A 25,714-nucleotide genomic window follows, 5' to 3' on the forward strand; every position below is an offset into this window, starting at 1 on the left:
TGATAATATCTATTTAAATCGAACGTTCAACGTTTAGCCCTTTTGCAGTAAGTGCAGATTGTTGCTGTTGCTGCTGCTATTGTTATTGCTATTGTAGTTTTTGTTTTTGGTTGCTTTGGGCAGTTGTTGTTGCTGTAGCTTTTGTTGTTGCTGCTGCTTTATCACTTTCACTGCGTTGTTGTTGTTGCTGCTGCTGCTGCTGCTGCTGCTGCTACGGTTGCTGTGATTTTTATTGTGTTGCTTGTTGGTGTTGTTGTTGCCGCTGCTGCTGTTGGTTTCCTTGTTGTTGCTGCTGCTATGCTCATTGTTTTGTCGATTTCTCTGTTTTGCTTGATTCCAAATCAAAATTTCCAAAAATACGAAAATTTCACGACAATTAATTCCGGAAGACATTTAGGCGCAATCTGTTTCTCATCGATTCGAACTGTCGCTGCCGTGGAAACGTTCATCTGTTTGTTTTCAGTGTATGTGTTATTCAAACCCTCAGCTTGAACACTTTGATGTACAAAATGGTTTGGCCAGTTATGTAAATACTTTTGCTACGCACTGTCAGCCATGGCCAAATCATGGCATTCAGCATATTGCACGGGAATGATGTCTGCAAGATGAGAAATCGATATACAAATTGCCAAGATCGTCGATATTCCGATAACGAAGATCGTTCAATAAGTACCGAGTGTGTGTGTGTACGGCGAAATTGATTTTAAATTCAAATTTTGTATATTTTAAATTAAAGTTATGTTATGTTCAGAGAGAAGAAAATCACAAAATCCATCTTCGTTTCCCCTGTCGCAACATAAAATTGAATTTCGTAATTCGAGCTCGTCTATACAACAAATAGTTAACTGTTTTTAATTTGTAGGTGTGGAATCCCAAATTAGTAAATCTGACAGCTATAACCGTTTTTATTATGAATTAAAATGAAATTCCTTTTCTTCTTGATGGAACGTGAAGTATTCCATGCCTATCTGTACTAATAGGTTATATAAAGTTAAAATCCTTCAGTAACGCCTGTTTCCATATCAGAATCAAAGCTAAATACTCTCTTATATGAGTCAACAAAGCAAATGATATAGCTTATCATATATAAAATGCAATGTCCATTGGCAATCGATGTTTTTCCCTGTGCAGGCATCGCAATTCAGGAACTGTGCCGAACCCCGAGCTCTCCCTTTTTTCGGTTGGCAACTCCCTTCGGCTGCTGATGTCTGTATGGACATGAGCATGGAAAATCGATAGAGAAATGGGATTTAAGGGTGCCCAGACAGACGATGGGTGCTGCGGGGCAGGAGGGGGCTCTAATGGGGAAAAACTGTGAAATGCAGCGCATAAATCTCGTCGCCAAGCATAGTGGGTGTGTTGGTGTATTAGTGTGGGTAAACATAGAAAAAAGTTCTATGACCCAAAGCTCAAACACACGCACACCCACACAAACACACAGTGGAACAGAGGAAAAGCGAGCGACAAACGAGCCGGCAAACCCAATGAATATAAAAACATTTTTACTTTTCTCTCACTCTTTTTTGGAGGGGGTCTTTGGGGGAGTGTAATCACTTTGTTGGTGGTTTGGGGGTGGCTTTGGGTGGCCATGCGGAAGCCTCTGGCAGACATATAAAATACGTCACCAAAGCGACAGCAACAACACTGAAATTGTGCCAGCTCAGAAGCAGAGAGAGATGGAACGCGAAGGGAGAGTGCTACAGAGGGAGAGAGAGAGCGGGAAATTTACATATAGACAAAACGCAAAGAAAACGCTGAAAAGAAAATGAAAATGAATAGCCGCACAGTGGAAATGAAAAATTCTCTCGCAGCGACAACGAACTTACTAACGGTACTAAAGCTAACGAGCCGGTCAAACCGATGATGAAGCAGCGCGAAAGAGAAAGAAAGAGAGAGCGGAGAGATGTTCCGGAGGGGGGATGGGGGCAGAAGCCGAAGGCGGTTACAGTTACAACAGCAACAGAGCGACAGCAAAGCAGACGACAAAGTTTACAAGGCAGCGCTGCCGGCGTCGCAGTCGCAGCACTGCTTGTACTGTTGCTGTTGCTCTGTTGTTGTTGCTGCTGCCGTCGCAGTACGTTGACGCCGACGAAAAAGACCAATGACCTATGGGTGGGCCATGCCGCTGCCCCCACTTTTCCGCCTGGGACTTCTGCTTAGGCTGTTTTCCGCCTCTACACGGCAAGAATATCTGTCTTAATCAGCAATTTGGTAATCCCGTTACGTGCCATCACCCTGCAGAGAATGTATCTTTGAGATACGTTAGCCTTTAAGTCATTGTTTATTATTCAAGCCAATAATGAAAAGCTGGGGTAATCAGTTAGTTCTAACATTTGCCTAACATTTTGAATCTTAGCTGCTGTTACTACTCATATTTGCTATTTGGTTTACATTGATAGTATCATTGGTATAAAGTTATTAAATTGCATCTGATATGGGATTCTTATGAATGGGTTAATATATTGTATAAACAAAAAAAAGGAAAATATATTTCACAAATCAAAAATTTTCATAAGGTACTCTAGCTCAGGACGAAGACAGCGGAACTACTTTTCTCTGCGTGTAACACAAGTTGTTGTTGTTGCTGGGGTGGCACACTTATGGGGCGACACATGCAGTGAGCGCGTGTGTGTGTGTGCTTAGCAATGTTGTTCCACTAACGGTAATGCAAACAGTCGACTAAACAGGCAGGAGGAGCAGCAGAACCGGGGGAACAGGAGGCGCAGAGTGGGTGGCGCTGGCGACGACCGACTTTGCTCTGCTGTGAACTCGCCTGAACTGGAAAGTCGGTGCAAGTACTCGTACTGCCGCCTCTAAACTGCTTCTAACGACAACAATAACAATTGTTGATAATCATAAGTTGCCACAATGGACACAGACAGAAAACTGCAGCGCCAACAAAGGGCCACAAGCTGTGGACAAGAAAAGGGCATATCATCTCGGCTTTGTGCCCGGAGATTCGGGCTCCACAGATCTCCGCGGAGGCTGGAGCACAACGGCAAAGACAATGGACCCCAAAAGAATTGCCCGTGCAGCTGATACTCGGAACGGAGCCCTATGAAAAATTGCAAAAGCCTTTCAGCTGACAGTTCGCCTAAGTTGGTCGAAAATGGGGTTGTTAATTGGGGGATACTGCCGCGTATATGGGATGCCAAGCAAGCTGGATAATCGTTGTTGTGACTAGGAAACCATATTTCAAGAATTTGAACTTTTGAAAGCACTTAGCACACATTTTATTGTCTTGAAGTTTAGTTTCAAACGAATTTGAAACTTTCATGTCATCAGTTTAAGTCAGTTTTAATCTTTGATTATTTTAAAGGGACGGAAGGAAATCGTAACTCGTCTACTTTTTCATTTTACATTAATCTCTTTTTGATAGCATCTAATCCTAAAAAAACAATAATTTGTTACATTTTGAAACAATGTTTTCATTATGAGAGATGAAATCTAAGTCCAGCTTGTAGCTCAGCGATTGCAAACAAAAATATCGAACCATTCAATTAAATTTCATCGCCTTGCATTTACTTATTGCAGTTTTAGGCACGTGTACTTAATAAACCCCCAAGTTCTAACAAATACGTATAGAAGCGAAATAGCCTAAACGATGCCATAAATTTCTTTTCCCAATCATCAAATCCCCGATCGTGTGATATATCCGAAAAGTGGTGGTTAGCCATCCAATTAGAGGCAAATAGATTATTCCAATAAATTATCCAATTTGCGGGCGATGAAGGCGGCTTTCGCCGTGTTGCGATGAGGGATTTCCTCGATGGATTTTTGAATTTTTCGTTTTGGTTAAAAATACTTTTGTATATCCTTGTGGCACACACACACACTCTTTTGTCACATTGCTCTTACACATACACGGAGATTGGCTTTGTTTTTGTTGCACAATGTTGTAGGGAGGCTGTGGGGGGATACTCCTGGGTTTTTTCGGGAGTATTACGTCACTGGCACTTCCGTTTCCGTTTTTTACTCGCGGAGAGAGGGCGCGCAATTGCAGTTGCAGTTGTAGGCACGATGTGGAATTTGAATGCACACGATATTGATTGATTGACTGGTACTGTATATAGCGATATATATAGGCGTATCCTATGATTTTGTTTTGATCTGAAACCGAACAAACTTCATCTGCCGCCGCATGTTGCAAGGCCTTAATTTAGCATATTTTACTATTATTTTTTCAACACACTGGCACACACTCGCGCTTCGTAGTTTTGCCTTTTGAGTAAATTTGCTTTTTGGGGGCTTTTTTCCCGGCTGAGTGGGAGTGGTGAGGCGTTTTGGGGGAATTGGGGGGCAAAACGCATAGGCACACGCACACACACACGCACACGCACGGCGCACACACACGAGCGATGGGAAATGAAAACGGTACAGAGTATAAACAACAACAACAAATAATTAATAATAAAGATACAACGCGCCACGCATCGTAACCCGCCGCCGCGAAACGCTCAATACGAGGTGTAGCTGAAGAGTGCCGCAAAATGTTATCGACTGTTCGTTGTCGTCGTGCCGCGGCAGCGACGCCGGCGGCGCAGCAGCAGCGCCGCAATGCGGCAGCAGAGCTCGGGCTCCCCAAAAGCAAAAGAGAGGGAGACAGCGAGAGAGCGCAAGAGAGAGAAGTGGGTATATGTGTCTCTGTGCCGATGACTTCTTCAGTTCGCTGCCCCAAGCCCCCGCCCCGCTGCCGCCATCACACCCACTTTTGCCTCGTCCGCTTTGTGCCGTTCATTCGCTATGGCAACCGCTCGGCGAAGAAAAGAGTCATAATCAGCTGTTATCTGTGCTCTCTCTCTTTTTACACCCCGGGGCTTTCTTTGGCTAAGAGAAAGGGTGGCAGAGAAAGAGAGGGAGCTTTTGGCGCTTCCTTCGATTAGCAGGTCAATTGCTTTTTAGGCCAAAATGTGTGCACTGCAGTTGCGAGCAATTTAATTGCACTTCTTACTTTTGCACCGCCGACTGGCCAAATTGTTTCCAATCCTTTTTCGGGGCGGAAGTGGCAATTGGCCCTAAATTATACCGCTTGAGTCCTGCCGACAAGCTTTTAATGATTGAAAAGGCTTGGGACTCTTAAGCTGCGCTGATACAATTATTTTATTAACTATGATTAAGTAGGCTTATACGCTTTGAGGTTTTAAATTCATGTTAAGTGAAACCTGCGTAAAATTATGTGATGATATAAATAAATGGTGGTATAAATAGGATAATTTCCATCAGGGCAGTGACTAAAGAGTATCTTATAGTCGAATTCATTTACTTTGTACTCATATTAATATTTTACAGCTAAATTGCTAGCAGACTGAAGAGAATATTTCTATATTAATTAAGTTTTGTAATGTTGTATGGTGCATTCACCATAGGTTTCCTTCACTCAAGTATATAAATCTCTTTACTTTGATAATAACGGACTAACTTGTATTAAAAATTCACAGTTTTATAATAAAACTTGCGGTTCATAACATAGCCCTTGACGGTTACCTGCAAGCGCGCTTTCAATACTATAAACCATTGCACGCGGGATCTCAGTTCTTAGACAATGAAGGCAAAAAACTGGGTTAAGTCCCAGAGTGATGAATTTTTTATGGATTTATTTTTATTAATTTTATAAATATTCAAGCCATTACGTTTGGCACAAACAAATTTAGAAATCCAAAAAATCACCGAACAGTCAAGGTGAACTGCACACGGAGTTTGTGCTGGCCAATTAAAAATGTTAAAATTAGTTTAAGTCATTTGGCAACTTGCTTTCGAAGTTTGCCAAAATGAAAAGCGAACCACAATATCAAAATAAAAAAGTAAATTTCCATGTAAATGTTGAAAACAAAAAAGAAACAAACTTCGCTCAAGTTATAAATTAATATTTCGTTTACGATAATTTATGTATTTTCGTTGACGTCCAATACTAAAGCCATTAGCTTTGTATCTCGCAGATACAAAGATACATGTGTGGTGCGCGCATAATTGGAATTTCGCATAGACGAGTAAGAGATGAGTTGGTTACGAAATCGCCGGGCAATATCGATGAAGTTTGGCAAAATCGAAAATATGATAATGAAACTTCGCCACGCTCGATTGGAGACGAAATCTCATGCGGCGCTGACCTGGCTAATAGCCACAGATCCAGGTCCAGACGACCAGGTCGGTCAATAAGCCGAAGATTCATGCATGAAATGCAAAGCGTTGTCCAACCAAATTATAATGAACCTGGCTCCGATTCATATGGGAAATTACAGCAACAAACACCGCCAATATATGCCCCATCGCAAAAGTGATAGTGCGAAGCTATATATCTCGTAATCCGCCAGTTGCAACATCTCCGACGACGGCGACAACGCGCCGAACTGCCAAAGTCCATCGACCACGTTCAGGGTCGGTTCATCTGCAGAAAGGTTCGGATGAAGAAAACCTTTATGTTTTAGCTTTGCATTTTTTTGCCAACTACCATTATGTGGGCTAATCATTGTCAAATCCGCTTGTGTTAGGGGGCTCTGAACGGGCTTTTAAAACCATTTGAATCATTTGGAAAATTTCACGTGATGGGTACTTTACAAATCGATAATTATAAACTTCCCTTGAAATGTACAATAATGTTTAATGATATTTCAAATATATGTGGTAAACCATATAGTAAGAAATGTTGGTAATAAATAGTTTCTAGGAAGTCCAAATAGTATAGGCAAACAAGTAGAAGTTTTAGACATATAGGAATATTATATCCAAACCGATAAAAATCCCGTTTCACCTCTAGTCAAAATAAAACTATAAAAGACTGTTCGTCACATTCGCAGATCGATCATTCAGCTTCTGGAATTGTGAGAGCAGTTAATCTCAGAAACAAATCGATTGATCTGTTCCTTGAACGCCATCTCTGTTCTACTGGGTACAGCAATTAGGTAACGATTCATCGCCTCGATCATCAATCATGGGACCAGAATATCCGACATTTTGGCCACCGCCCCAGCCCGCTAATGAGCCATGCAAGTGGATACGGCGGCCCCCAGCGCCAAGATATCAACAGAAACTATAAAATATAGATCAATCTTGGCCGAAACTGTAGGGCTTCTGCATGAGAAGTCGTGTCAGTGGCTGACACTCATTTGTAGTCATCAAGTGAACCGAGTCGAGGGAGCAGACTCAACTCGCTGGCCCGGGGCGCTGCCAAATCAATTTTTCAGCTTAGCCGCCCCGCGCCCTAAGCCCGTTCGCTGCTCGGCTGCTTACACTAAAAAAAATAATGTATTCCTCAATAATAAAATGTCCTGAAAACAAAGCACAATGCTACTTGTGTTGAAGATAGGGCAAATTTAAAATATTTACACAAAGTGCTCTTATAGAGATTATTTTAGTTTGATTTTGAAGTTTCTTTAGCTCTTTTTCCCAGTGTAAAAACGTTCATTCTGTTCTAGCCAGCTTGAGTTTCGCTCTCAGTCCGTTTGAGCCTTCATTCAGGTAACTGTATAGTTTGTAGTTGACGTTTTTACCGCTAAGGTTCGTGCTACGGTAAAAATATGAGGGGCCGAGCAGAAGAACGGTGGTGGCGTTGCTGCTGCTGTGCCGCAACAGCAGTAAAGCGAATATGCCGAGGCAGGGAGAATCGCAGAAACAGCTAACAGAACCTAATGATAAAGAACGCCATCTAGACTTGGCCAAAAGCTAGTCAGCCTAGCAGCGGCTTATTTAGTATGTCAAAACATGTTTTTGTTGCTGCTTGTATCTGTATGTGTGTTGGTTGCTGCTGTTGCCGCTGTTTGTTGACTATGGAAAGTGGGCCACATGGCCGTAGCTGTTGGTGTTGCTGCTTTGCTGCGGCGGCTGCTGCTGCTGCTGCTGCAGCCACACAAAGGTGAATAGCCAATAAATCGAGGCTTGTAAATTGAAATTCTTTTTAGCATGGGGTGTGTACACCGTGCAGTGTACACAGTACACCTGTTGTTGCAGTTGCTGCTGCTGCTAGTGTTGCTGCTGCTGCTGCTGATGTGTTGCTGATGTGTCAGCCTGTTAATTGCCGCTGCCTGGGATGCTTGCGCAATGGGCGAGCGTTCATTTGCATAGCTCGGATTCTGGCGGGGTAGGGGGATATGGGTGCGATTATCTGAACCATCGCTGATCGCTGGTGGTCGCTCTGGGCGAGTGCTCACTGTGGTTAGGCGGCGGTTGTTCGCCTGCACTTGCAACAAGTGGAATTCTCGCCGAGTTTTCTGGGGTGCGAACTCATCAGTCGCGGGAATCCTTGACTTAAGGTCTTTCAAATATTTGCTACAATCACTCACGATGGCGTTTGTGCTATAAAAAATCGCAAGTAACCGGTAAGAGTGACAAAGAACATTGCTTTTGCATATGAAGTTAGATATATTATCTTATCAAACAGTATATATATATCCTGAAATTGACTAAAATATACTTGAGAGTTGCACTGGAACATACCTGTCATGGCTCCATTGCTGCTGCTGCTGTTGCTGTGCTCCCTGCTGTTTTCCCTGGCCGATGTTGCTGTTGCACTTGCTGTTGCTGCTGATGTTGCAGATGCTGCTGATGTTGCTGATGTTGCTGTTGATGTGGCAGCCGGCTTGTGAGTCGTGAGCGGTGGCATTGGCGGAGGAGTTCGCTCCTTTGTGCGTTTTAGGGAGCCCTCCTGGCTGGTATTGCTGGCCATGTTCTTGCACACGGAACTGATATTGCTGATGCTGCTAAAGCTGCTGAGGCTGCTGAAGCTGCTGGAGCGCGCCAATGCCGGTGGATCCGATAGGAATTTCACCTGCTGCTGCTGCTGCTGCTGCTGCTGTTGTGGCCGCGACTGTGCTGGCCTGGTGGTGGCCAATCTCTTGGGCGCCGGAGGCTCTGGTTCAGTCTCATCCTCGGGCTCGCCCTCCGCCTTCAGCTCAGCCTCGAGATCGTTTTCCAGGTCCGGCTGCACGGTGGCTATGATGGTGCCGTCCTCGTTGGCCTGCTCGAAGCAGACGCCCAGCAAGGTGGCTCCGCCACCCGCCTGTAGGCCGGCAATATCCTTGAGATCAATCCAACTGGCGCCCAGCTTATCCGCATCGCTGAGGGGCAAGCTCAGCACCCTCGTGTCGCCCTCGTCCACGATGTGGAAGGATTGCGTGGGCTCGATCTTGACGATGATGGGCTGATTGGCCAGGATTTGGGCGGGTGGCGCACTGCCCAGCAAACTGGCCATGTTCTCCTCCTCCTCGTCGGCGGCCTCCAGTTCGCTCAGCTGCTGCTCGATCTGCAGGTAGGTGCTACTGCTGGAGTTGGCTGCCACACCCGACTGCTGCTTCAGTACGTCCAGTTTGAGGACCGTGCACTTGTCGGTCTGCTGGTACTGGTGCTGCTGCTGGGGTCGTGGCAGCAGGGTCAGGGCGGGAGCACCCGATGTTCCAGAACCTTCCGTAATAAAGGCCAATGGTGGAGACGTGCCCGTGGACTTGGTGGACACACTCCGCGACGACTGGATCAGCTGGGGCAGTGCTGGCGGTGCTCCTCCACTGCCGCCAGCGCCAGAGGCACCGCTACCACTGCGTGCCACAATGGTCGTCGAGACGGGCAGCGGGATTATTGAGATGGAGGGCACCTTGCTGCGCAGATTGGCCACCGCCGCTGCCGTGGCGGCATCGGTGCCGATGTACGTTGGACCGCCGCTCGAGGATTTGCTGCCGCCGGCGGGCTTGGCCTGCTGTATCAGCAGGAGATCTCTGGGCCTATCCGTTGTGGCGGCCGTTTACTCACAAAGGCTCTCAAATGTCCGGGTTTCGCCTCCGCTTAAAACACTAAACACTCACACTTTCACTTGGTTCATTGCTTGGATTTCTTGGTTTCGTTTATGCTTGTATTTGTTACTTGTTATATTTTGGTTTTTTGGGTGTAGAAGCACAACATCGAAATAAATTGAAAATCAGCCTTACGAAAGTGCACTTAAAAAATTGTCGACTAAACAAGTTCATTCATACTGCATTGCCTCGATTGCTTGTCAATTGGTGTAGATACCCCAGAGGGGGTGGCCTAATGAGGGGCTGGGGGTTCGAAAGGGGCGGGGGGTTTTTAGTGGCGAAGTGGGGTCTGCAGATGCACCTGTGCGTTTCGTTTCGTTCGGTTCGTTTTTGGTTCGTTTTACAGCTGGAAATACGCGTCGTATACTTAACGTAACTTTGTGCGATGCATAGAGTTCGACATTCCGATTAATGCTTTCCACTTGTGTTGTTTTTTGAGTACATTTGGGCTAGTCTTTTCGGTTTTCGGTTTTGAGTTGTGTTTAACTTTACTTTACTGCCTAATATGCAGCAATTGTTGCTGTGCCTCGGTGATTGAGCCTGCTTCTGTATCTGTGTCCTCCGCGTTTGCCTGTGGTTGTGTCATCCTCGTTTTCGTATCCTGCTGCTGCTGTTGTTGCTGCTGTTGTTGCTGCTGCTGATGTTGCTGCTGTTGCTGCTGCTGCTGCTGCTGCTGCTGCACATGCAACGCGTCGCCGCTGGATGGCTGCAAGGCTGCGCTGCAGCATTCGGTAGTGCCAGCGCCATTGGAACCCGACCACGTCAAAACAGTTGGAAGTGTGCCTCTGGATCTGGATGTGCCAATGTTGCTGTGGATTTCCCACATCGCGGCACGCAACCCTATGCAACCACCACCCCGAGCACCACCTCCATCCTCGCAGCAACAACAACCACCAGCTGTGTGGAAAGTGGCTTTAATAATCGATTTTTCAGCGGCACACTTGCGAATCAATATTTGGCAAACAGGAGCAGCGCTGCAGCTTTCCCTTTTCCTAAACGGACTTCTATCCCTTAGCTTCTGTATTAATTTAGCACTGTTTTCAGTTTATTTCACTTTTGGTTGTGGTGTGGATTTCACTGTTTCAATATTTGTATTTTCACTTTCAGAGATTTGTGGCCAAATGCACCGCGCGCGTTTTTTGTGACTCCTTTTTGTCGATTTTGAGAAGCAGCTGACCGGAGCTGCGTCCTTTACAGGAATGTGTCCCAAATTCGAGTGCCACAAACACAGTTCGTTCTGCCGCTGCACAAACTTTCCGTTTCGTGGGGGTTGCGCCTCAGTTTCTGGGAAAAGGAAAATCCGAGTGTGTGTGTGCGTGTGTATCCGCATGCAAGTTGAAAAATGGGACTCGCTGCGAACTGCTGCGAAAATAGGGTTAGTAGGCATAATGCCAAGTGCATAGCCAGGAAAACTGGAAGCCACAACACGAAGGAAAACGAGCACAGTCGAACGTTAGTTGCGCAGCTTTTCCACCCTTAAAATCTCAGCGGGGGCGGGCTGAGGGCCGGGAAAATTCCCGCCGTGGTGAGAAAGCGTCATGGGAAATTTCTGCACGCTCGAGGTGGAAATTCCAAGGGCGGAAAATTTTGAATGAGTCGCTTGTGTGCTCGACTTTCGACATTTACTCAAATAACAACTGAAACTGTCTTTTATAACATTTGTATAAATTCAAAGTTTTTAGTTAATTGAAATTCAACTAAGATATTTATTTGTATAGCATTTTCTAAATAGTGCATAAAATATGCAATCCAAGGTTAACCCCTTGCTTATAACCCAAATTTTTAGAATTTGTAGATAAACTATAGATGTGGTAGCCAGTAATGATAAATGATATATCATTTGAAGTAGGCAATATAAGCTGTGTAAAGATAATTACATTTGTGTAATTATATAGTATGTATATAATAAGATTTAAAGTGTCATAAATAGTATGAACATTGGCACATATACATATATTTAAAGCTATTTGAGCTATAAAATGCGCATTTTTAGTGCTCTCAAAATTACAAGAATGCACTAAAATGTAAGGTTCAGTAATTAAAGCTGCCAATGCCAATTTGGGCAAAAACCAATCAAAGAACAGCTATGACCACAATGACCCTCGAGTGAATGCCCAAAAAAAAGGGCGAACAGAGAACATCTCGGCCATTGGCCAACAGCCGGGGCAAATTTGGACTAATCACCTAACTGGGCCCCAGCCCAACCGATCGGATCGAGCCACCAATAAGGGGGGAGTTGGGGAATTGGGGGGTATAGGGCCAAACTTCTTATAGAGGAGGGCCGATGATGGCGAACCGAGCGACCACCGTTAGGACGGATTCGGATTCTGATTCGGAGCCAAGACTCAAGCATCGGCATTAATATTTCATGTTTTTCCGTTGCTTAAATCATGTTAGATTTATTCTGCGCCGCTTTCAGCTGCCGCTTGCGCAACAACAATCAAGAGCTAACTGGTAAACTGGTAACTGGTTAGTGGTTCTGGCAGGCAGCTTACTAGCAACTTGCAGCTAAACTTGGCTAAAACACCGTTGGTTCTAACGTGAACGCGAAATGTGTGCCTCACCGTTGTAAACTTCTTGCGGCGGCTGTTGCCTCATCTATTGCAAGTCTGTGCCGATTCTAACCTGTTTTCTCTGCAGAAACTCTCCGAAAAAGTCCCGTAAGAAAGTCCCAGTTATTCAAGAGGAAAAACCTGTTACACGCAACTGGCTCAGAGAGCTGATTGCCAAGAAAATGGAGATGGAGAAAAGAAAAGAACAGAACAGAACAGAACAGAACCAAAAGGAACCCAGCATATAGCCACAATAGCAGCAGAAACAGCAAACACGTTAGTACCGTTGCCTCGGATTCTTTGTTGCGCAACTGTGTTGCAAGATTAGCTGCGACTTCCAACTGGTTTATTGCAGCCCCACTGTCGATGAGGCAACAGTTGGCCGGGCCATTACTGTTGTTCTGCCTTGAAGATGTGGTAAAATCTTTTGGCTAGAATCGGAAATCCAACGGCGAGACTGGCGGAGGTGCTGCATTGCATGTCTTGCAGCTTGACTGCATATCCCATCCATTTGTTTGCGGCTATTGAAAGCCGTTGCCTTTTATAATCAATTAGGTTTTTTTTTTAACTTTTCGCCAGCCTAATGATTCCAATAGTCGCTTATAGCCAGGCAAGGCTGATTTCTGAGGCGAAATATCACCAGAACTATTTTGATTACCAGAGAAACTCTGTTTCAAAACTGCCAAACTCAAAAGACCTTTAAAAAATTTATTTCAAAATCTGTTAAGCCACCTATACTTTAAATTAATTTAAGGAATTATTTGCCATCGTGTTTGGTTATAAAGAGTGTTAAGACCTTATTCAATTAATTTCATCTATATAAGATTCTGTATTTAATTCCTTCTTTGTTAAAATTTGATCATTTTGAGAAGTTTATGTATTTCCTTTCTTTGGACTCGCATTGCGGTTTTTTGTATTCTTAAGCTTTCGCAATTGTTGCTGAAGGATTATTTTATTTTATTATAAAATTATTTAAATATAAATTGATTTATGGTAAGAACTTTAAAACATCCAATAGTTCATAAATATTTTAGGTATATAATATGTTTATGTTTAGTACTGAGAATGGGGCTCACTAACCTCTGATGGTGCTGGGCATGTTATCCGGGTTTTGCAATCTCATCAATGGACATGGACTTTCGTTCAGACACTCAATCGAATCAGATCAGTGTCAAGGCTTTGAACTCATCTCCCGGCCATGAGATCATAATAGCGATCGTAGAATTAGTTCGAGCCCCAGTATTGGTATTGGATCAAATAGTTTTCAAACATCGAAGTTAGCCGGCGAAGGCGATGATGAAGCCGGCGGAGTGGAACGGATCAGAAAGGAGAGCAAGCGTAATCGGGACTGAAAGCGATCCGATGAGAGAGCCCGGAATCCGAATGGACTGGACTGGACGTGGGGACAAACGATTGCACACTAAATGGCCAGAGACCGAGTCAAAGACCCGTTGCATCCGATGATCATGATCGCGCTCATCATCGTGGTCATCATCCTCTGCATCGGCGGTGGAATCATCATCCTCTGGCGGGAACCTGTGTGCGGAGGCGAGTGGAAAGCCAGGCAAGCTCCAAAAAGAAACAGAAACAGAAGCTCAGCCGAGAAAGGAGAAAGGAGCTGCAAGATGTTCCCACCTCACACACGAACGCGCTCACCAACACACCTGCAGAAGGGGCGCTCACCACAATTCCTGCTAATTAAATGCGTGATCACTGCCCAAAAATATTCGCGCAGCAACCAAAAAGCTACAGTCCCGCCTTCCTATGAAGGATTTTATAGAAGTCATTCAAAACAAATGACACAAAAGCAAAAATAACTTCTGACATCTAATCATTTTAAAATCCATTTCAAAACTCCTGACATCTAATCATTTTTTAAATTCGTCAAAATAATAATAATATATATTTTAATGTACAGTTTAGATAGGCTTATAGAAAAATCGATTATCTTTTCTTTGAATAAAGTTTTCCATGGTATCTTTTAAAAGTAACAAAGCTAAATACCCTTCAGCATAAAACAAGAAGATATTAAAAACTATACTAAAATATCGGATCGATTTATGGAAGTTGGCCTGTATGGGCTGGTAACAAATACACATGCCAACGGAGTCATGCGTGCATTTCATCAGAGATGAGATGTCCGAAAGTCCGAGAGTCTGACTGTTATTCCCAATGATACACGTAGTGCTCGGTACGAAGAGTTGGCAACCGAAACCCGTGACGTTGCTCGGCAAGTATCTGTGTATCTTTGGGGCCCGTCATCGGATCGCAGCCCGCTCAGTTGCACCTTTAATCGCTGAGCAAACAGGAAGACTTCTACGGCAAACACACACACATGCACACTCGCACACACACTCGCGCAGTGTGGTAAGAGGGGGAAAGGCGTAAAAGGGGGAAAACAGGTTGAGAAGTACCGCTAAGCGGAGGCCCCAACTTTCCGAGGTCAACGAACGTTCTTAGCGCTCAAGAATGAAGGAATCAAAACACACCAAAAAACACAGAGCGAAGAAAAGAGAGTGAGAGAGTGTGAGAGAGGAGCGGAGAGAGAGTAAAGAAAGCAGAAAGAGAGAGAAAGCCATGCGATCGACTTAAGAGCGCGACAGGTAAGCGCTGCAACCAAAACCAAGAGAGCCAGTCCGAATACGAAGAGAAAGGAGACAGTATCTTTTATTGTGTTTTTGTATGCACATGCACTTTTGAAACGAATTTATCTGTTGCCCACAGCTAAATGAAAAAGCTTACAAATTGTGTATTTTTAGCCGCAGATTTAAAAGAACAAAAAGGGAGAGAGCGGAACAAAAGCCGCTTTGTAACTGTCTGTCTCATGACCAAAAGAAACCGAAATTCTTATTCTTATTGCTCAATATTTGGTAATACACACTCATGGATACAGATACAGATACAGATATAGATACAACTACAGATACATGTGCATTCGACGTGCAAAAGCCATTCAATGTAGCGGTATTTTGTCGAAATTTCCTGAGTCTCGAGACGAGTACAAAGCTCATTGACCTCATGCTCTCCCTCTTTCTTTCTTCTCTCTTGTGCCTTCTGCCCCATTCCCTTGTAACAAGTGTGTAATGAGCGGGGAACGGGGGCCTGATTTGCTGTTTCTGATATTTTTTGGCGTTTTAAGACGGGCTTCCAGCTAACATAAGATTCGAACATTTTCGGCTTTTATGCCTTCCTGTGCGACTCTTCATATTCTTCGTTTTTCCCTGGGGAATTTCGTTTAAATCTGGTCAGATGGGGTGTTTATCAGTAAGCCCACAAAACTAAGCAAATGAGGGACGTATTTAGCTGGCAGCCTGTTGATGCCATTTGCGTCTACTGCAATCCGATTGGTCAGTGGATTTGTTTCCCTACCAAAGGACACCTCTTTCCATTGGCTGTTGCTTCTCCCTCTCTTTCGCCCACTCTCTCTTTTTCATCCTGCTTCGCGTTCAATGTCCTTTTGTTTCACAACCGCCTGTTGCTGATTTATATGCTCTTTCTCTTTGAAGGGAAGTATTCGTAACGTAAAAGATAAAATATCCATAAAAATGTTGATTACTACACGTAATACCTTTCAGCTCTTGAGGTTTTGTTACTCATCGCCGCTTTATTTCATAATGAATAAGAAAAATTAAATCAAATTACAATACCAATTTATTTGTAAATGATTTTCCAAAACTAAGTGATTTATTTTAATAAACCCGCATTAAATAAATTTATACTTATATACTTATAATTTAAAAATTATAAAACTTATAAAATAATTTATAACTAGTAAAAACTCTTAGGAAGATATCCTAGAAGGGTATTCAAAGGTGTGCAACAATGCAAACGCCTTTCTCTAAGCTTATTGTTGTCATCACCCATTTTAGGAAAATAGCCATCCTGCTGTTTAATAGCAATTTCATTTGGCTTGTCCTTCGTTTTTGCATCGGAAAACAAACAGTTTCCGGGTATAAATAGGTCCTGTTTGACTCAGATTCCATTCAGTTGGACTTTGATTCGAGTCCTGTGCGTGGCAAATTGAAATCTATTGTAATTGTGCGTATATAACTTGGTAGTAAAATAGTTGTATTCCCGAAATATATAAAATTGTTATAATACTATAATTTCTGTCCAGAATGTTTTTAAAAAAAGTGTTCGAAGAAAGAGTTAAGCTTAATCTCAATATAATTATTATAATACAATTGTTTTAAGTATATAAAAAGCGAGTATCTGCTGTAAATTATTAATAACCAGATGAATTGTAACCAGATTATCTTGTGGTTGTTCGAATTTTGTGTGATAATTTCAAGTGAATGCTAACATATTTTTTAAATTCCCTAGATATTTACAAATTCTTAAAAAGCCACAATGTTGCTGTTCTATGACTATCAACATTATTTGTGAAACGGCAAACATTTAATTTGATTTCGATTGATGAATTTCAGTTCATGTTTCCATCGTTCTAAATGCATGACAAAATGCAGTTGGCGTATGGGTGCACGCGCTGCAGATCGCTACAGATATAGTTAATTTGCGGTATTTAAAATATAATCAAGCTATGCAAGTCAGCAAGCATAAACAATTAGAGGGTGCTTTCCAATTTAAACGGAATTTTGTTGGGAATCAGCTGGCGATCCGAGCGCATCCCCTTGGTTACACCCCTAATATCGTGCTACCTATGGGATGGCCAATTAGGGAGCTCCGTGTGCTCCGACAACTTGCCAACACATCCCACAGCCAGATCGGATTTGTATTGCAGCCAACAACCTAATTGGTTTCGGCCAGGTCTATAAAAGCCCGGCGCTATCCCAAAAGCACTAGTTATAGGACAAATATTATCACGGCCGCAATTAGGTAACCACCCATCGGATTCGAACCCTTCCAGTGCTCGAGGTGCACCCCTGTGTTTTCACAGCTGTTAGCGTTTTCATAGCTTTTCCAAGCGCTTTTCTTGTCATTTCCACTTCCAGCGAGCGCCAGAAGCCCCACAACATCGGAAGTGCACAAGTTTCTATTCCATTATATTGTTCTCCGTTGTTTTTACTATTTTCCACCAGCGGTCAGACAGACGGTTGACGTTCCCAATTCGGCATTTCAATTTGGCACAAGTCCCCGAAAAATGGAGCTAGCCTAGCCAGAGTCCAACAGGATTAGGCCAAACTCATTGCGAAACTAAACGCCTGAAGATACATTTACAAGCCCTGATTGCGTGCGACAATTGCACAGTATTTACGTCAGCATCGGTTAAGTGAGGCGATTGCACCATGGACTTCAAGGAATACCGCCAAAGGGGTGAGTACTGTCCAAATCTGGGCCATAAAATGCACAGCGGCAGACGCGCGTAAGTAAATACCGGATGGAAGTCCGGTATCCAAAGGGCCCCATATATTTGATTGGCCCAAGGCGGATTTGTCCCGGCCGTTTGTCTTCGTTCCATGGCCCGTAATTGAAATCCCACACACGGAGAAAATCCCAGCTATGCAGTATCATATTTTCAAATCAATTTTTATTGACATTTCCGAGCTTACACGGCTGCTTTTGTTTAAAGCGTGTGGCAATTATTTATTCGCAACTTTAGCTGAACAACTAAATAATTGCAATTGCGAGTTAATTACACAATCGTGGTTAACATAATCTACGAAATGTTAGTATATTACATATATTTTCTGGTTGGTTTTATTAACACTTTAACACCTTTCCTAGACATAAACAATTGTTTTTTATTATAAATAAAAAACATTTATAAGATTTAAATGTTTTTAATAATATTATATATTAATTAGGAAAAAGACAAAGCAAATTCAGTTGAACTTTATTAAAGTAAACTTATTTACAGGCAAGGAGATGGTCGACTATATTGCAGACTATCTGGAGAACATCCGGGAACGCCGAGTTTTTCCGGATGTGAGTCCCGGCTACATGCGCCAGTTACTGCCGGAGTCCGCTCCGATCGAAGGAGAACCGTGGCCGAAAATATTCTCGGATGTGGAGCGCATCGTGATGCCGGGCATAACCCACTGGCAGTCGCCCCACATGCACGCCTACTTTCCGGCCCTCAACTCCATGCCCTCCCTACTGGGCGACATGCTGGCGGATGCGATTAACTGCCTGGGATTCACCTGGGCGAGCTCGCCGGCCTGTACCGAACTGGAGATCATAGTGATGAACTGGCTGGGCAAGATGATCGGTCTGCCGGATGACTTTCTCCACCTGAGCTCCCAAAGTCGGGGCGGCGGAGTGCTGCAGACCACTGCCAGTGAAGCTACTCTAGTTTGTCTGCTGGCGGGACGGACTCGGGCGATCCAGAGATTCCATGAGCAACATCCTGGCTACCAGGATGCGGAGATCAACGCCCGGCTGGTGGCCTACTGCTCCGATCAGGCGCACTCCAGTGTGGAGAAGACGGCTCTCATTGGTGGGTTTAATCTAACTAACTTTGTAGTAATTAATTGCTAGGTGATCCTTTGGTCTGATTACATACCCTTATTGCGAGAACCATGATCCACATTTGCAACTATTCTATCTCTCGGTCGGCACGCTCGACCATAGCCAACTTCATTGTTTAAGCCGCTTACGGTTTAAGCCACACTCCCACTCTTTTGTTCGCAGGACTCGTGAGGATGCGTTACATCGAGGCGGATGAGGACCTGGCGATGCGCGGCAATCTGTTGCGCGAGGCCATCGAGGATGACATTAAGCAGGGCCTGGTCCCCTTCTGGGTGAGTGGCAGTCTGTCAAAATTAATTGGCTCGCCTTCCGCAGCCAGCTGATTCCCCACTCTTGATTCCTAACTCCCAACTGGAATCGCCAGATTCACGACTCCCACTGGAGCCAATTAATACAAGTCAGCATTTAAGAGTCCTGCGGTGGTTTATTTTTAGGTCTGCGCCACGCTCGGGACCACCGGCAGCTGCAGCTTCGATAACCTGGAGGAGGTGGGTGCTTGGGGAATAATTACAAGAAAATAGGAATAATCCAATGGCCTAAATTAACTGGCCACGAAACATTTACCAGTGATATAAGAAGCTCTAATTAATGTAAAGGATTTTAATTGTTTTTCTACAAAGCTGGAAGTAAATTGTTTACTTCATTTGTTTATATCTGTTATACAAAAGTATTTTAAAGTGAATGAATTGAACTTAATAGTCAACAAATTGAAGTAATTAATTACTATAACGCATAGTTTTTGCCCAAAAAATATAATTTAACATTTGTTCCCTTAGATTGGAATCGTGTGCGCGGAGCACAACCTGTGGCTCCACGTGGACGCCGCGTACGCCGGCAGCGCCTTCATCTGCCCGGAGTTTCGCACCTGGCTGCGTGGCATTGAGCGGGCGGATTCGATTGCCTTCAATCCGTCCAAGTGGCTGATGGTGCACTTCGATGCGACCGCATTGTGGGTTCGGGATAGCACCGCTGTCCACAGGACATTCAATGTGGAGCCGCTGTATCTGCAGCACGAGAATTCCGGAGTGGCAGTGGACTTCATGCACTGGCAGATACCGCTGAGTCGCCGATTCCGTGCCCTGAAGGTGTGGTTCGTTCTGCGATCCTACGGGATCAAAGGACTACAGCGCCACATCCGCGAAGGCGTTCGATTGGCTCAGAAATTCGAAGCCCTCGTCCTGGCCGATCATCGTTTCGAGCTGCCCGCCAAAAGGCATCTTGGCCTGGTGGTATTCCGGATACGCGGCGATAATGAGATCACCGAGAAGTTGCTGAAGAGGCTGAATCACCGCGGCAACCTGCATTGCATCCCATCGTCGCTGAAGGGACAGTATGTCATCCGGTTCACCATCACCTCGACGCACACGACCTTGGACGATATCGTCAAGGATTGGATGGAGATCCGTCAGGTGGCCTCCTCTGTGCTGGAGGAGATGAACATCACAATTTCGAATCGCGTCTATCTCAAGGGTAAACGCAAGGCCTACCGCCTCAAGTAGCCACCGCTTCCGCTTCCGTTCCCGTTCCTGTTTCCGTTTCCGTTCCTGTTTCCGTTTCCGTTCCTGTTTTTGTTTTCAGCTTGTTTATGCACTCCGATCCACCCGATTATGTGGTTTTGCTAATATACAATTGAGCTTTGTTGTATTTTCAGATTTTTGATTTACAGTTTTTTGTAATTATTTATAAATATATTTATTTCAAACGGCGTTAATCAGAGAGAAAATCTCTTGTAGGCTGTTGTCGTCTAGTTTTCAACGAAGGCGGTTAGTTTCTTCTAATGCCATCTTGTTACCCCTCAGAAACCAAGGAGAAAAACGAAGCTTTCGGCTCGAGTCTTCTGCTGTCGAATTCTCCGCTCTCGCCCAAGGTGGTAAACGGCTCCTTTGCGGCCATATTCGATGCGGATGAGTTTCTGGCCAAAACCTATGCCGGCGTTCGGATAGCGGTAAGTCGATATGGGTTAGTTAAGCAGCCGGTTCTTGGACTTACGGTATTCCAGCACCAGGAATCGCCATCGATGAGACGACGTGTGCGTGGCATCCTCATGTCGGGCAAGCAGTTCTCGCTGGACTCCCACATGGACGTGGTGGTTCAGACGACCCTGGACGCCGGCAATGGAGCCACTCGAACCAGCACCACCAACTCCTATGGCCGCACCACTTCGGCGGCCCAGGCAACCTCGGAGAGGCAGGCCAGCATCCAGGAGGACAACGAGGAGTCGCCGGAAGGTATGAAGCCCAGGTAGTGTAGTCGGCTTTTTAGATATGTCGCCAGAGCTAGTCAGAAATTGAGGAACTCTTGCAGTAATCAAGCCAGTGATGTCGATTGACAATTTTATCAGACACCAAATAATTGTGTAGACTTTCTTGAGTATAGAAGAAAAAATGTATATTTAATAATGTAGGTGTCGCTTAAAATCAGTCAATGCGGCATTATTGGCCAATGTTACATAAACTTCTGCTAACCATTTCAGTTATTAAATTTCATTTTAGAAACTGAATTGCTGTCACTGTGCAGGACCGGCAATGCACCCAGTCCCGAGCACGCCCACTCCCTATCCACTCCCAGTCGCAGCTGTAGCTCCAGCCCCCACTCACTGACCCACTCTCTCACTCAATCCTCGCCGCGATCCTCACCAGTCAACCAATTTCGACCCATTACTTTGTGCGCAGTGCCCAGTCAAAGCCCACTTTCAATGCCTGTTGCCATGCCCCTGCCCAATCGCAATGTCACCGTGTCCGTGGATAGCCTTCTGACCCCGGTCACCACCTGCAACGTTTACCATGGCAAGCGGTTTCTGGAGCCCCTCGAGAATCTCGCCCAGACCAGTGCCTCCTTCAGCAGCAGCATCTTCCGCCTGCCGACACCCATGGCCACGCCCACCCGGGAATCGCCGGAGGATCCGGACTGGCCGGCGAAGACCTTCAGCCAGCTGCTGCTGGAGCGCTACTCCTCGCAGTCCCAGTCCCTGGGCAATAACTCCTCGACGGAGAGCAGCAGTCTCAGCGGCGGGGCCACTCCCACGCCCACTCCCCTGAGTAGCCTGGATGAACTGGTGACGCCACTGCTGCTCTCATTCGCATCCCCCTCGCAGCCGATGCTCTCCGCCCATGGCACTGGGGAGGGTCAGCGGGAGCAGGGCAGCGACTCGGATGCCACCGTTTGCTCGACAACCTCATCGATGGAGTCGCTTTAGTGATAGCCCTAAAGATCCCATATTAAGTTTTTACTAAACTACGAATCTAAGGACAGAAGTACCTAATTATATGATCTTTTTCGCTACCTAAACATGTTTAAGCCAACTACGAGCTTACTCATCTGAAGTTACTTATTTTATTTGGATACTAGACTTACGTTCAAAAACAATCTATTCCGCTTAATATTCAATATTATTTGGCACCTCAGTTCATTGTATGGTATATAAGTGTGATTGGGGAGAAGGGTAAATCATCGAACGCTGCTGTGCAATCAATCAATAACGCAATCAATCGTAATTCCAATCAATGTTGTGCCGTACGTTAATCTACAAAATATGCATGCCCATACCATAATACTATGAATTCCCTACTTTAAGCTAACAATCGGTCAAGACTAAAACTCAAAAACTTACCGGTTTACCTATGTATCTCCATGTCTAATCAATGTCAGTGTGATTAAAGTTTCAAAGTTCTAGTTAAACACAAGAAAAATATCTGTTTTATTGTGGGCAATATATGCTGTTCTAAGCACATTTTTGGATTCTTTGTTGTATAGTCACAGCTTTTTCGCGTTTTAAGGATACCAAATATGTCTCCTTAATACCTTTAGGTATTAATTGACACTAATTACAAGTCGACTAAGTGCCCAACCATGTCGATAATCCTGCATCCTGCAATTTGATGCGCTCGATCCGAACTCCAAGTGGGGGAAAATAGTCGCTTCGCCTCTAGAAGAATACATTGCCCCCTTTGGAGGGTTATGATGCATTTACACCTGGGGAGCCCTCACTGCCCAATGCCGTCGGTCCTTCATCGGTGTCCTCGTCATTGTCTTCCACGACTTCATCCCCATTAGTCGGTGTCGTCTGCAACCAGCTGCCCTCTAGCGGAGATCTCGTGGTTACAGCGGCCTTCGAAGCGAACTTGTAGATAATCTGTGCATAGAAGGTGAGCAGGAAGATGATGATAAAGTCGTGGAAGAGGATGAGCGAGGCCAGCAGGTGATCGTTCAGCCGCATCTCGGCAAAGCGTCCACCATTGATCGTCTGGGCATGGTACATCACGAACTAAGGATAATATATAATCATACTAATGGCTCACACGTAAAACGTTTTATTTTTACCAAGAGCACAATAGTGCTTATGAAGATCTGGAATACCACAAAGGAGTACGGCATATCGATCAGAATGTGCATCATGACAAAGAATACGGTGACGATCAGGAAAATAAAGGCCATTACAAACAGTATTACAACGTCCAATGTGAGATCGTGCTGGGAATACAAATTCAAGCAAATATATTGGAAATATATAAACGTCCTTACTGGTATAATGGATCCCAGCAGCACAAACAGGAAGACCAGCAGCACACAGATGAAAAACCACATTATCAAGTCCTGCCAAAGAGTTCTTGCCACCAGAGCGAAAATACCAATTATCACAAACTCCACCTAGCCAAGGGATTCAAGGTGGAAGATCAGGCGGAATGTGTTCGCAGGATACTCACTATAAGCACGGTGATCAGCCAGTTGAGGCCAATGATGAAGCGGATCTTCTCGAAGAATATGAACAGCGTGACCATTACCATGGCCACCGCGAAGAAGATCACGCTAATCCAGTAAAAGTCCGTAAAGGTCACACTTATGTCCGATCTAAAAGAACAGCGGTTATACATAGCACCTCAAACCCAGCTGCCCAACTCACATCAGGCTGACCAGGAGCCACTGCAAGAGGGCCAGGACCATCCAGGCTATGGTCACCATGTAGACGACGCATGCAAACTTCCGGCGGGCCCGCCGATATGCCCGCATTCTCTGGCGGCGGTCCTCCATGGCGGTGTGGGCGTGGCCCGGGTATCGTGTCGGAGTATGGAATTCAGTAACAAACGATAACTAATTTCAAACCTAATGGAGAAGTCCAGGCCACTCTGATATGTGAAGCTGGGTGGCACACAACCACCACCATGAAAGAAACCCACCACTACACCAAGATCTTTAACTCTATTAGTGAACTTATAGAACAGTGATAGATCTGATAGATCAGTTCACTAGATAAACTGTGCGCACTCAGAACAAAGAAGCATGAAAATATGCATGATTCAAAAATATTCAGTTTTACATTTTAAAAGAAAGCCCAAGCGATCTTACGCAATTCTATGGCGTATATGGTCAACTTTTTAAATGATTATAGTGTATGGATTTCAAAAACTAGTTCAAAAAATTTATGTTCTATCATAGATATCTAGGGTTTTGTAGGAATGCTTTCAAGGAACACAAAATCATTCATTGCAAAATGTAAAATGGGAGTTTGGCAGTTACACAACATACAGAATTCGCAAAATTTTTGTATGGCCGTACTTTGCTGGTCATTTACGTGCCGCAAATGAGTTTTCACACCTCAAGACCAACCGGAAGGTAACGATTACCGGGCCAATCCAACCTACCGCGATCCCGCTGGCGGACAGAACAGTTGGCATTTATTTTTCTGATAGTTTGATGTTTTTCTCATAAATTTAGATGTGAATCGAAACAAGCCACTCCAAATACAGTTTCACAACTAGAGCGTCTGTACATATGTTGAGCGAAAACCCCCCACCGCGCCAAAAGAGTTGGGTGGGACCCACGTACAGAGTAACCATAATTATGCTCGTCATCGGACAGATTCAGGTCTCGGTGGCCATGGAGATGTGAGTAGTGGTCCTGGAATCTTGGCCTCCGGCTTTTGACAGACCTTTCAATTGCTCCTCATTTTCAGAACGCCCCTGAAGGAATTTCTCGCGGATCGCTACTACCTCAGTCTCGTGCAATTTGTCGTCAGCTTCCTTTCCATCCAGCTCTACGGATTTTTCTACCACATCATCGTTAAAAAGCCGATGTGGGTGCGGCTATTGGCGGGCCTCTGGACGGTGAGTCTATGATCTCAACTGATGGTGTCCTTTTCGAATGACCTCTTTTGATCTCCAGTACGAGGTTAACACCATGTCGATCATGAAGCCCGCCAAACGTGCCCCTTATATAAGCCTCATCCTGTCCCTCTTCCTAACATTCCTCATGATGATCATCAGTGTAATATACGGAAATAGTGCCATCAAACACAAGAAAGGCCTTTTCGTAAGTGAGGAACTTGTTGACCCGCCGACACTTACCTCCTTTACCACAGACTACCCGGCACAAGGTTATCCTGTGGAGCGAGCGGATATTTGTGCTCACCTGCTTTGGCATCATCGTGTGTGCCGAGATGAAGCGTGTTATCATAGAGTTTCCTACCCTGCTAGTATACACCATTCTCTCGAGCGTGGTAAGCCTCAGGGAAACGAATCGATACACCTACTTTCCCAGGGAGCATATTTTCAATCAGGGTAAACATTTTTAAAATAACGACACAGTATTCCTCCAATTTTGCCCACAGTTTGTCATGGTCTTTGCCGCTTCCATGCGAAAGCCGAACTTCTACCGTCAGGAGTCGACCGGGGACTACATACTGATCGGCCAGCTGTACTACCTCAACTTCTTTGCCCTGTACATGGGCTATGTGTGGACGACAGCCTCGTTTATAGAATTGATGGGATGGCGCGCGGACATTCATGATATATTCGTGTACCTGTTTTATCGGAAGAACATCGAATGAGTGGGACGCATGCGTGGACTATCGGAACAGCTGGGACAGAATGTTTATGCGAGACGAGGCAGCTCCTGCGACAATTGGTCAGTGCCTCGATGTCGATGGGGCAAGTTTGTCTGGGTGCCCGCGACTGCTGTCGT

General features: G+C 44.8%; 6 protein-coding genes across 13 annotated transcripts in view; 2 read left to right on the plus strand and 4 right to left on the minus strand.

Moving 5' to 3' along the window:
• Positions 1–13,737, minus strand: part of LOC117136120 (probable nuclear hormone receptor HR3) — a 29,846-nt gene extending 16,109 nt beyond the window's left edge. Inside the window, exon 1 of the mRNA XM_033296821.1 lies at positions 13,409–13,737. Within this exon, the coding sequence (XP_033152712.1) occupies positions 13,409–13,451 (43 nt within the window). The 5' untranslated portion in view covers positions 13,452–13,737. The remainder of the gene's footprint in view (positions 1–13,408) is intronic.
• Positions 8–4,466, minus strand: LOC117136121 (GATA zinc finger domain-containing protein 24). 2 transcript variants are annotated; one of them, XM_033296822.1, is made up of 2 exons: positions 3,865–4,466; positions 8–598 (listed from the first exon to the last, which is right to left on the minus strand). In XM_033296822.1, the coding sequence occupies exon 2, from the start codon at positions 391–393 to the stop codon at positions 34–36; it is 360 nt and encodes a 119-aa protein (XP_033152713.1). In that variant the 5' UTR covers positions 394–598; positions 3,865–4,466; the 3' UTR covers positions 8–33. The 2 variants fall into 2 exon arrangements, with proteins under 2 accessions (XP_033152713.1, XP_033152714.1); XM_033296823.1 differs by having other exon boundaries at positions 3,859–4,466.
• On the minus strand, positions 10,263–11,178 carry LOC117136123 (putative uncharacterized protein DDB_G0294196). The gene is given in 2 exon segments (XM_033296824.1): positions 10,263–10,359; positions 10,362–11,178. Coding segments are annotated over 2 exon segments (324 nt in total). The 5' UTR covers positions 10,603–11,178; the 3' UTR covers positions 10,263–10,276.
• An 801-nt stretch (positions 13,738–14,538) lies between the features above and the next one.
• On the plus strand, positions 14,539–22,437 carry LOC117136212 (histidine decarboxylase). 4 transcript variants are annotated; one of them, XM_033296976.1, is made up of 9 exons: positions 14,539–14,695; positions 17,368–17,602; positions 18,147–18,725; positions 18,920–19,029; positions 19,192–19,245; positions 19,534–20,227; positions 20,557–20,702; positions 20,757–20,985; positions 21,250–22,437. In XM_033296976.1, the coding sequence occupies exons 2-9, from the start codon at positions 17,575–17,577 to the stop codon at positions 21,951–21,953; spliced, it is 2,544 nt and encodes an 847-aa protein (XP_033152867.1). In that variant the 5' UTR covers positions 14,539–14,695; positions 17,368–17,574; the 3' UTR covers positions 21,954–22,437. The 4 variants fall into 4 exon arrangements, with proteins under 4 accessions (XP_033152867.1, XP_033152868.1, XP_033152871.1 ...); XM_033296977.1 differs by lacking the exon at positions 14,539–14,695 and adding an exon at positions 17,147–17,164; XM_033296980.1 differs by lacking the exon at positions 14,539–14,695 and having other exon boundaries at positions 17,302–17,602; positions 20,757–20,998; positions 21,250–21,341.
• Positions 22,438–22,442: 5 nt separating this feature from the next.
• LOC117136214 lies at positions 22,443–23,785 on the minus strand. The gene is made up of 5 exons (XM_033296982.1): positions 23,658–23,785; positions 23,461–23,605; positions 23,279–23,404; positions 23,078–23,227; positions 22,443–23,021 (listed from the first exon to the last, which is right to left on the minus strand). Exons 1-5 carry the CDS (start codon positions 23,783–23,785, stop codon positions 22,713–22,715), a joined length of 858 nt encoding a protein of 285 aa, XP_033152873.1. The 3' UTR covers positions 22,443–22,712.
• Positions 23,786–24,171: 386 nt separating this feature from the next.
• Positions 24,172–25,606, plus strand: LOC117136215. Of its 4 annotated transcripts, none has more exons than XM_033296984.1 (6): positions 24,172–24,367; positions 24,445–24,639; positions 24,708–24,858; positions 24,917–25,063; positions 25,113–25,311; positions 25,362–25,581. In XM_033296984.1, exons 2-6 carry the CDS (start codon positions 24,527–24,529, stop codon positions 25,538–25,540), a joined length of 789 nt encoding a protein of 262 aa, XP_033152875.1. In that variant the 5' UTR covers positions 24,172–24,367; positions 24,445–24,526; the 3' UTR covers positions 25,541–25,581. The 4 variants fall into 4 exon arrangements, with proteins under 4 accessions (XP_033152875.1, XP_033152876.1, XP_033152877.1 ...); XM_033296985.1 differs by having other exon boundaries at positions 24,470–24,639; XM_033296986.1 differs by lacking the exon at positions 24,172–24,367 and having other exon boundaries at positions 24,527–24,639; positions 25,113–25,250; positions 25,362–25,606.
• Positions 25,607–25,714: the final 108 nt, after the last annotated feature.

This window comes from Drosophila mauritiana, chromosome 2R (assembly GCF_004382145.1).
Source record: "Drosophila mauritiana strain mau12 chromosome 2R, ASM438214v1, whole genome shotgun sequence".
In the NCBI taxonomy this organism is placed as follows: domain Eukaryota; kingdom Metazoa; phylum Arthropoda; class Insecta; order Diptera; family Drosophilidae; genus Drosophila; species Drosophila mauritiana.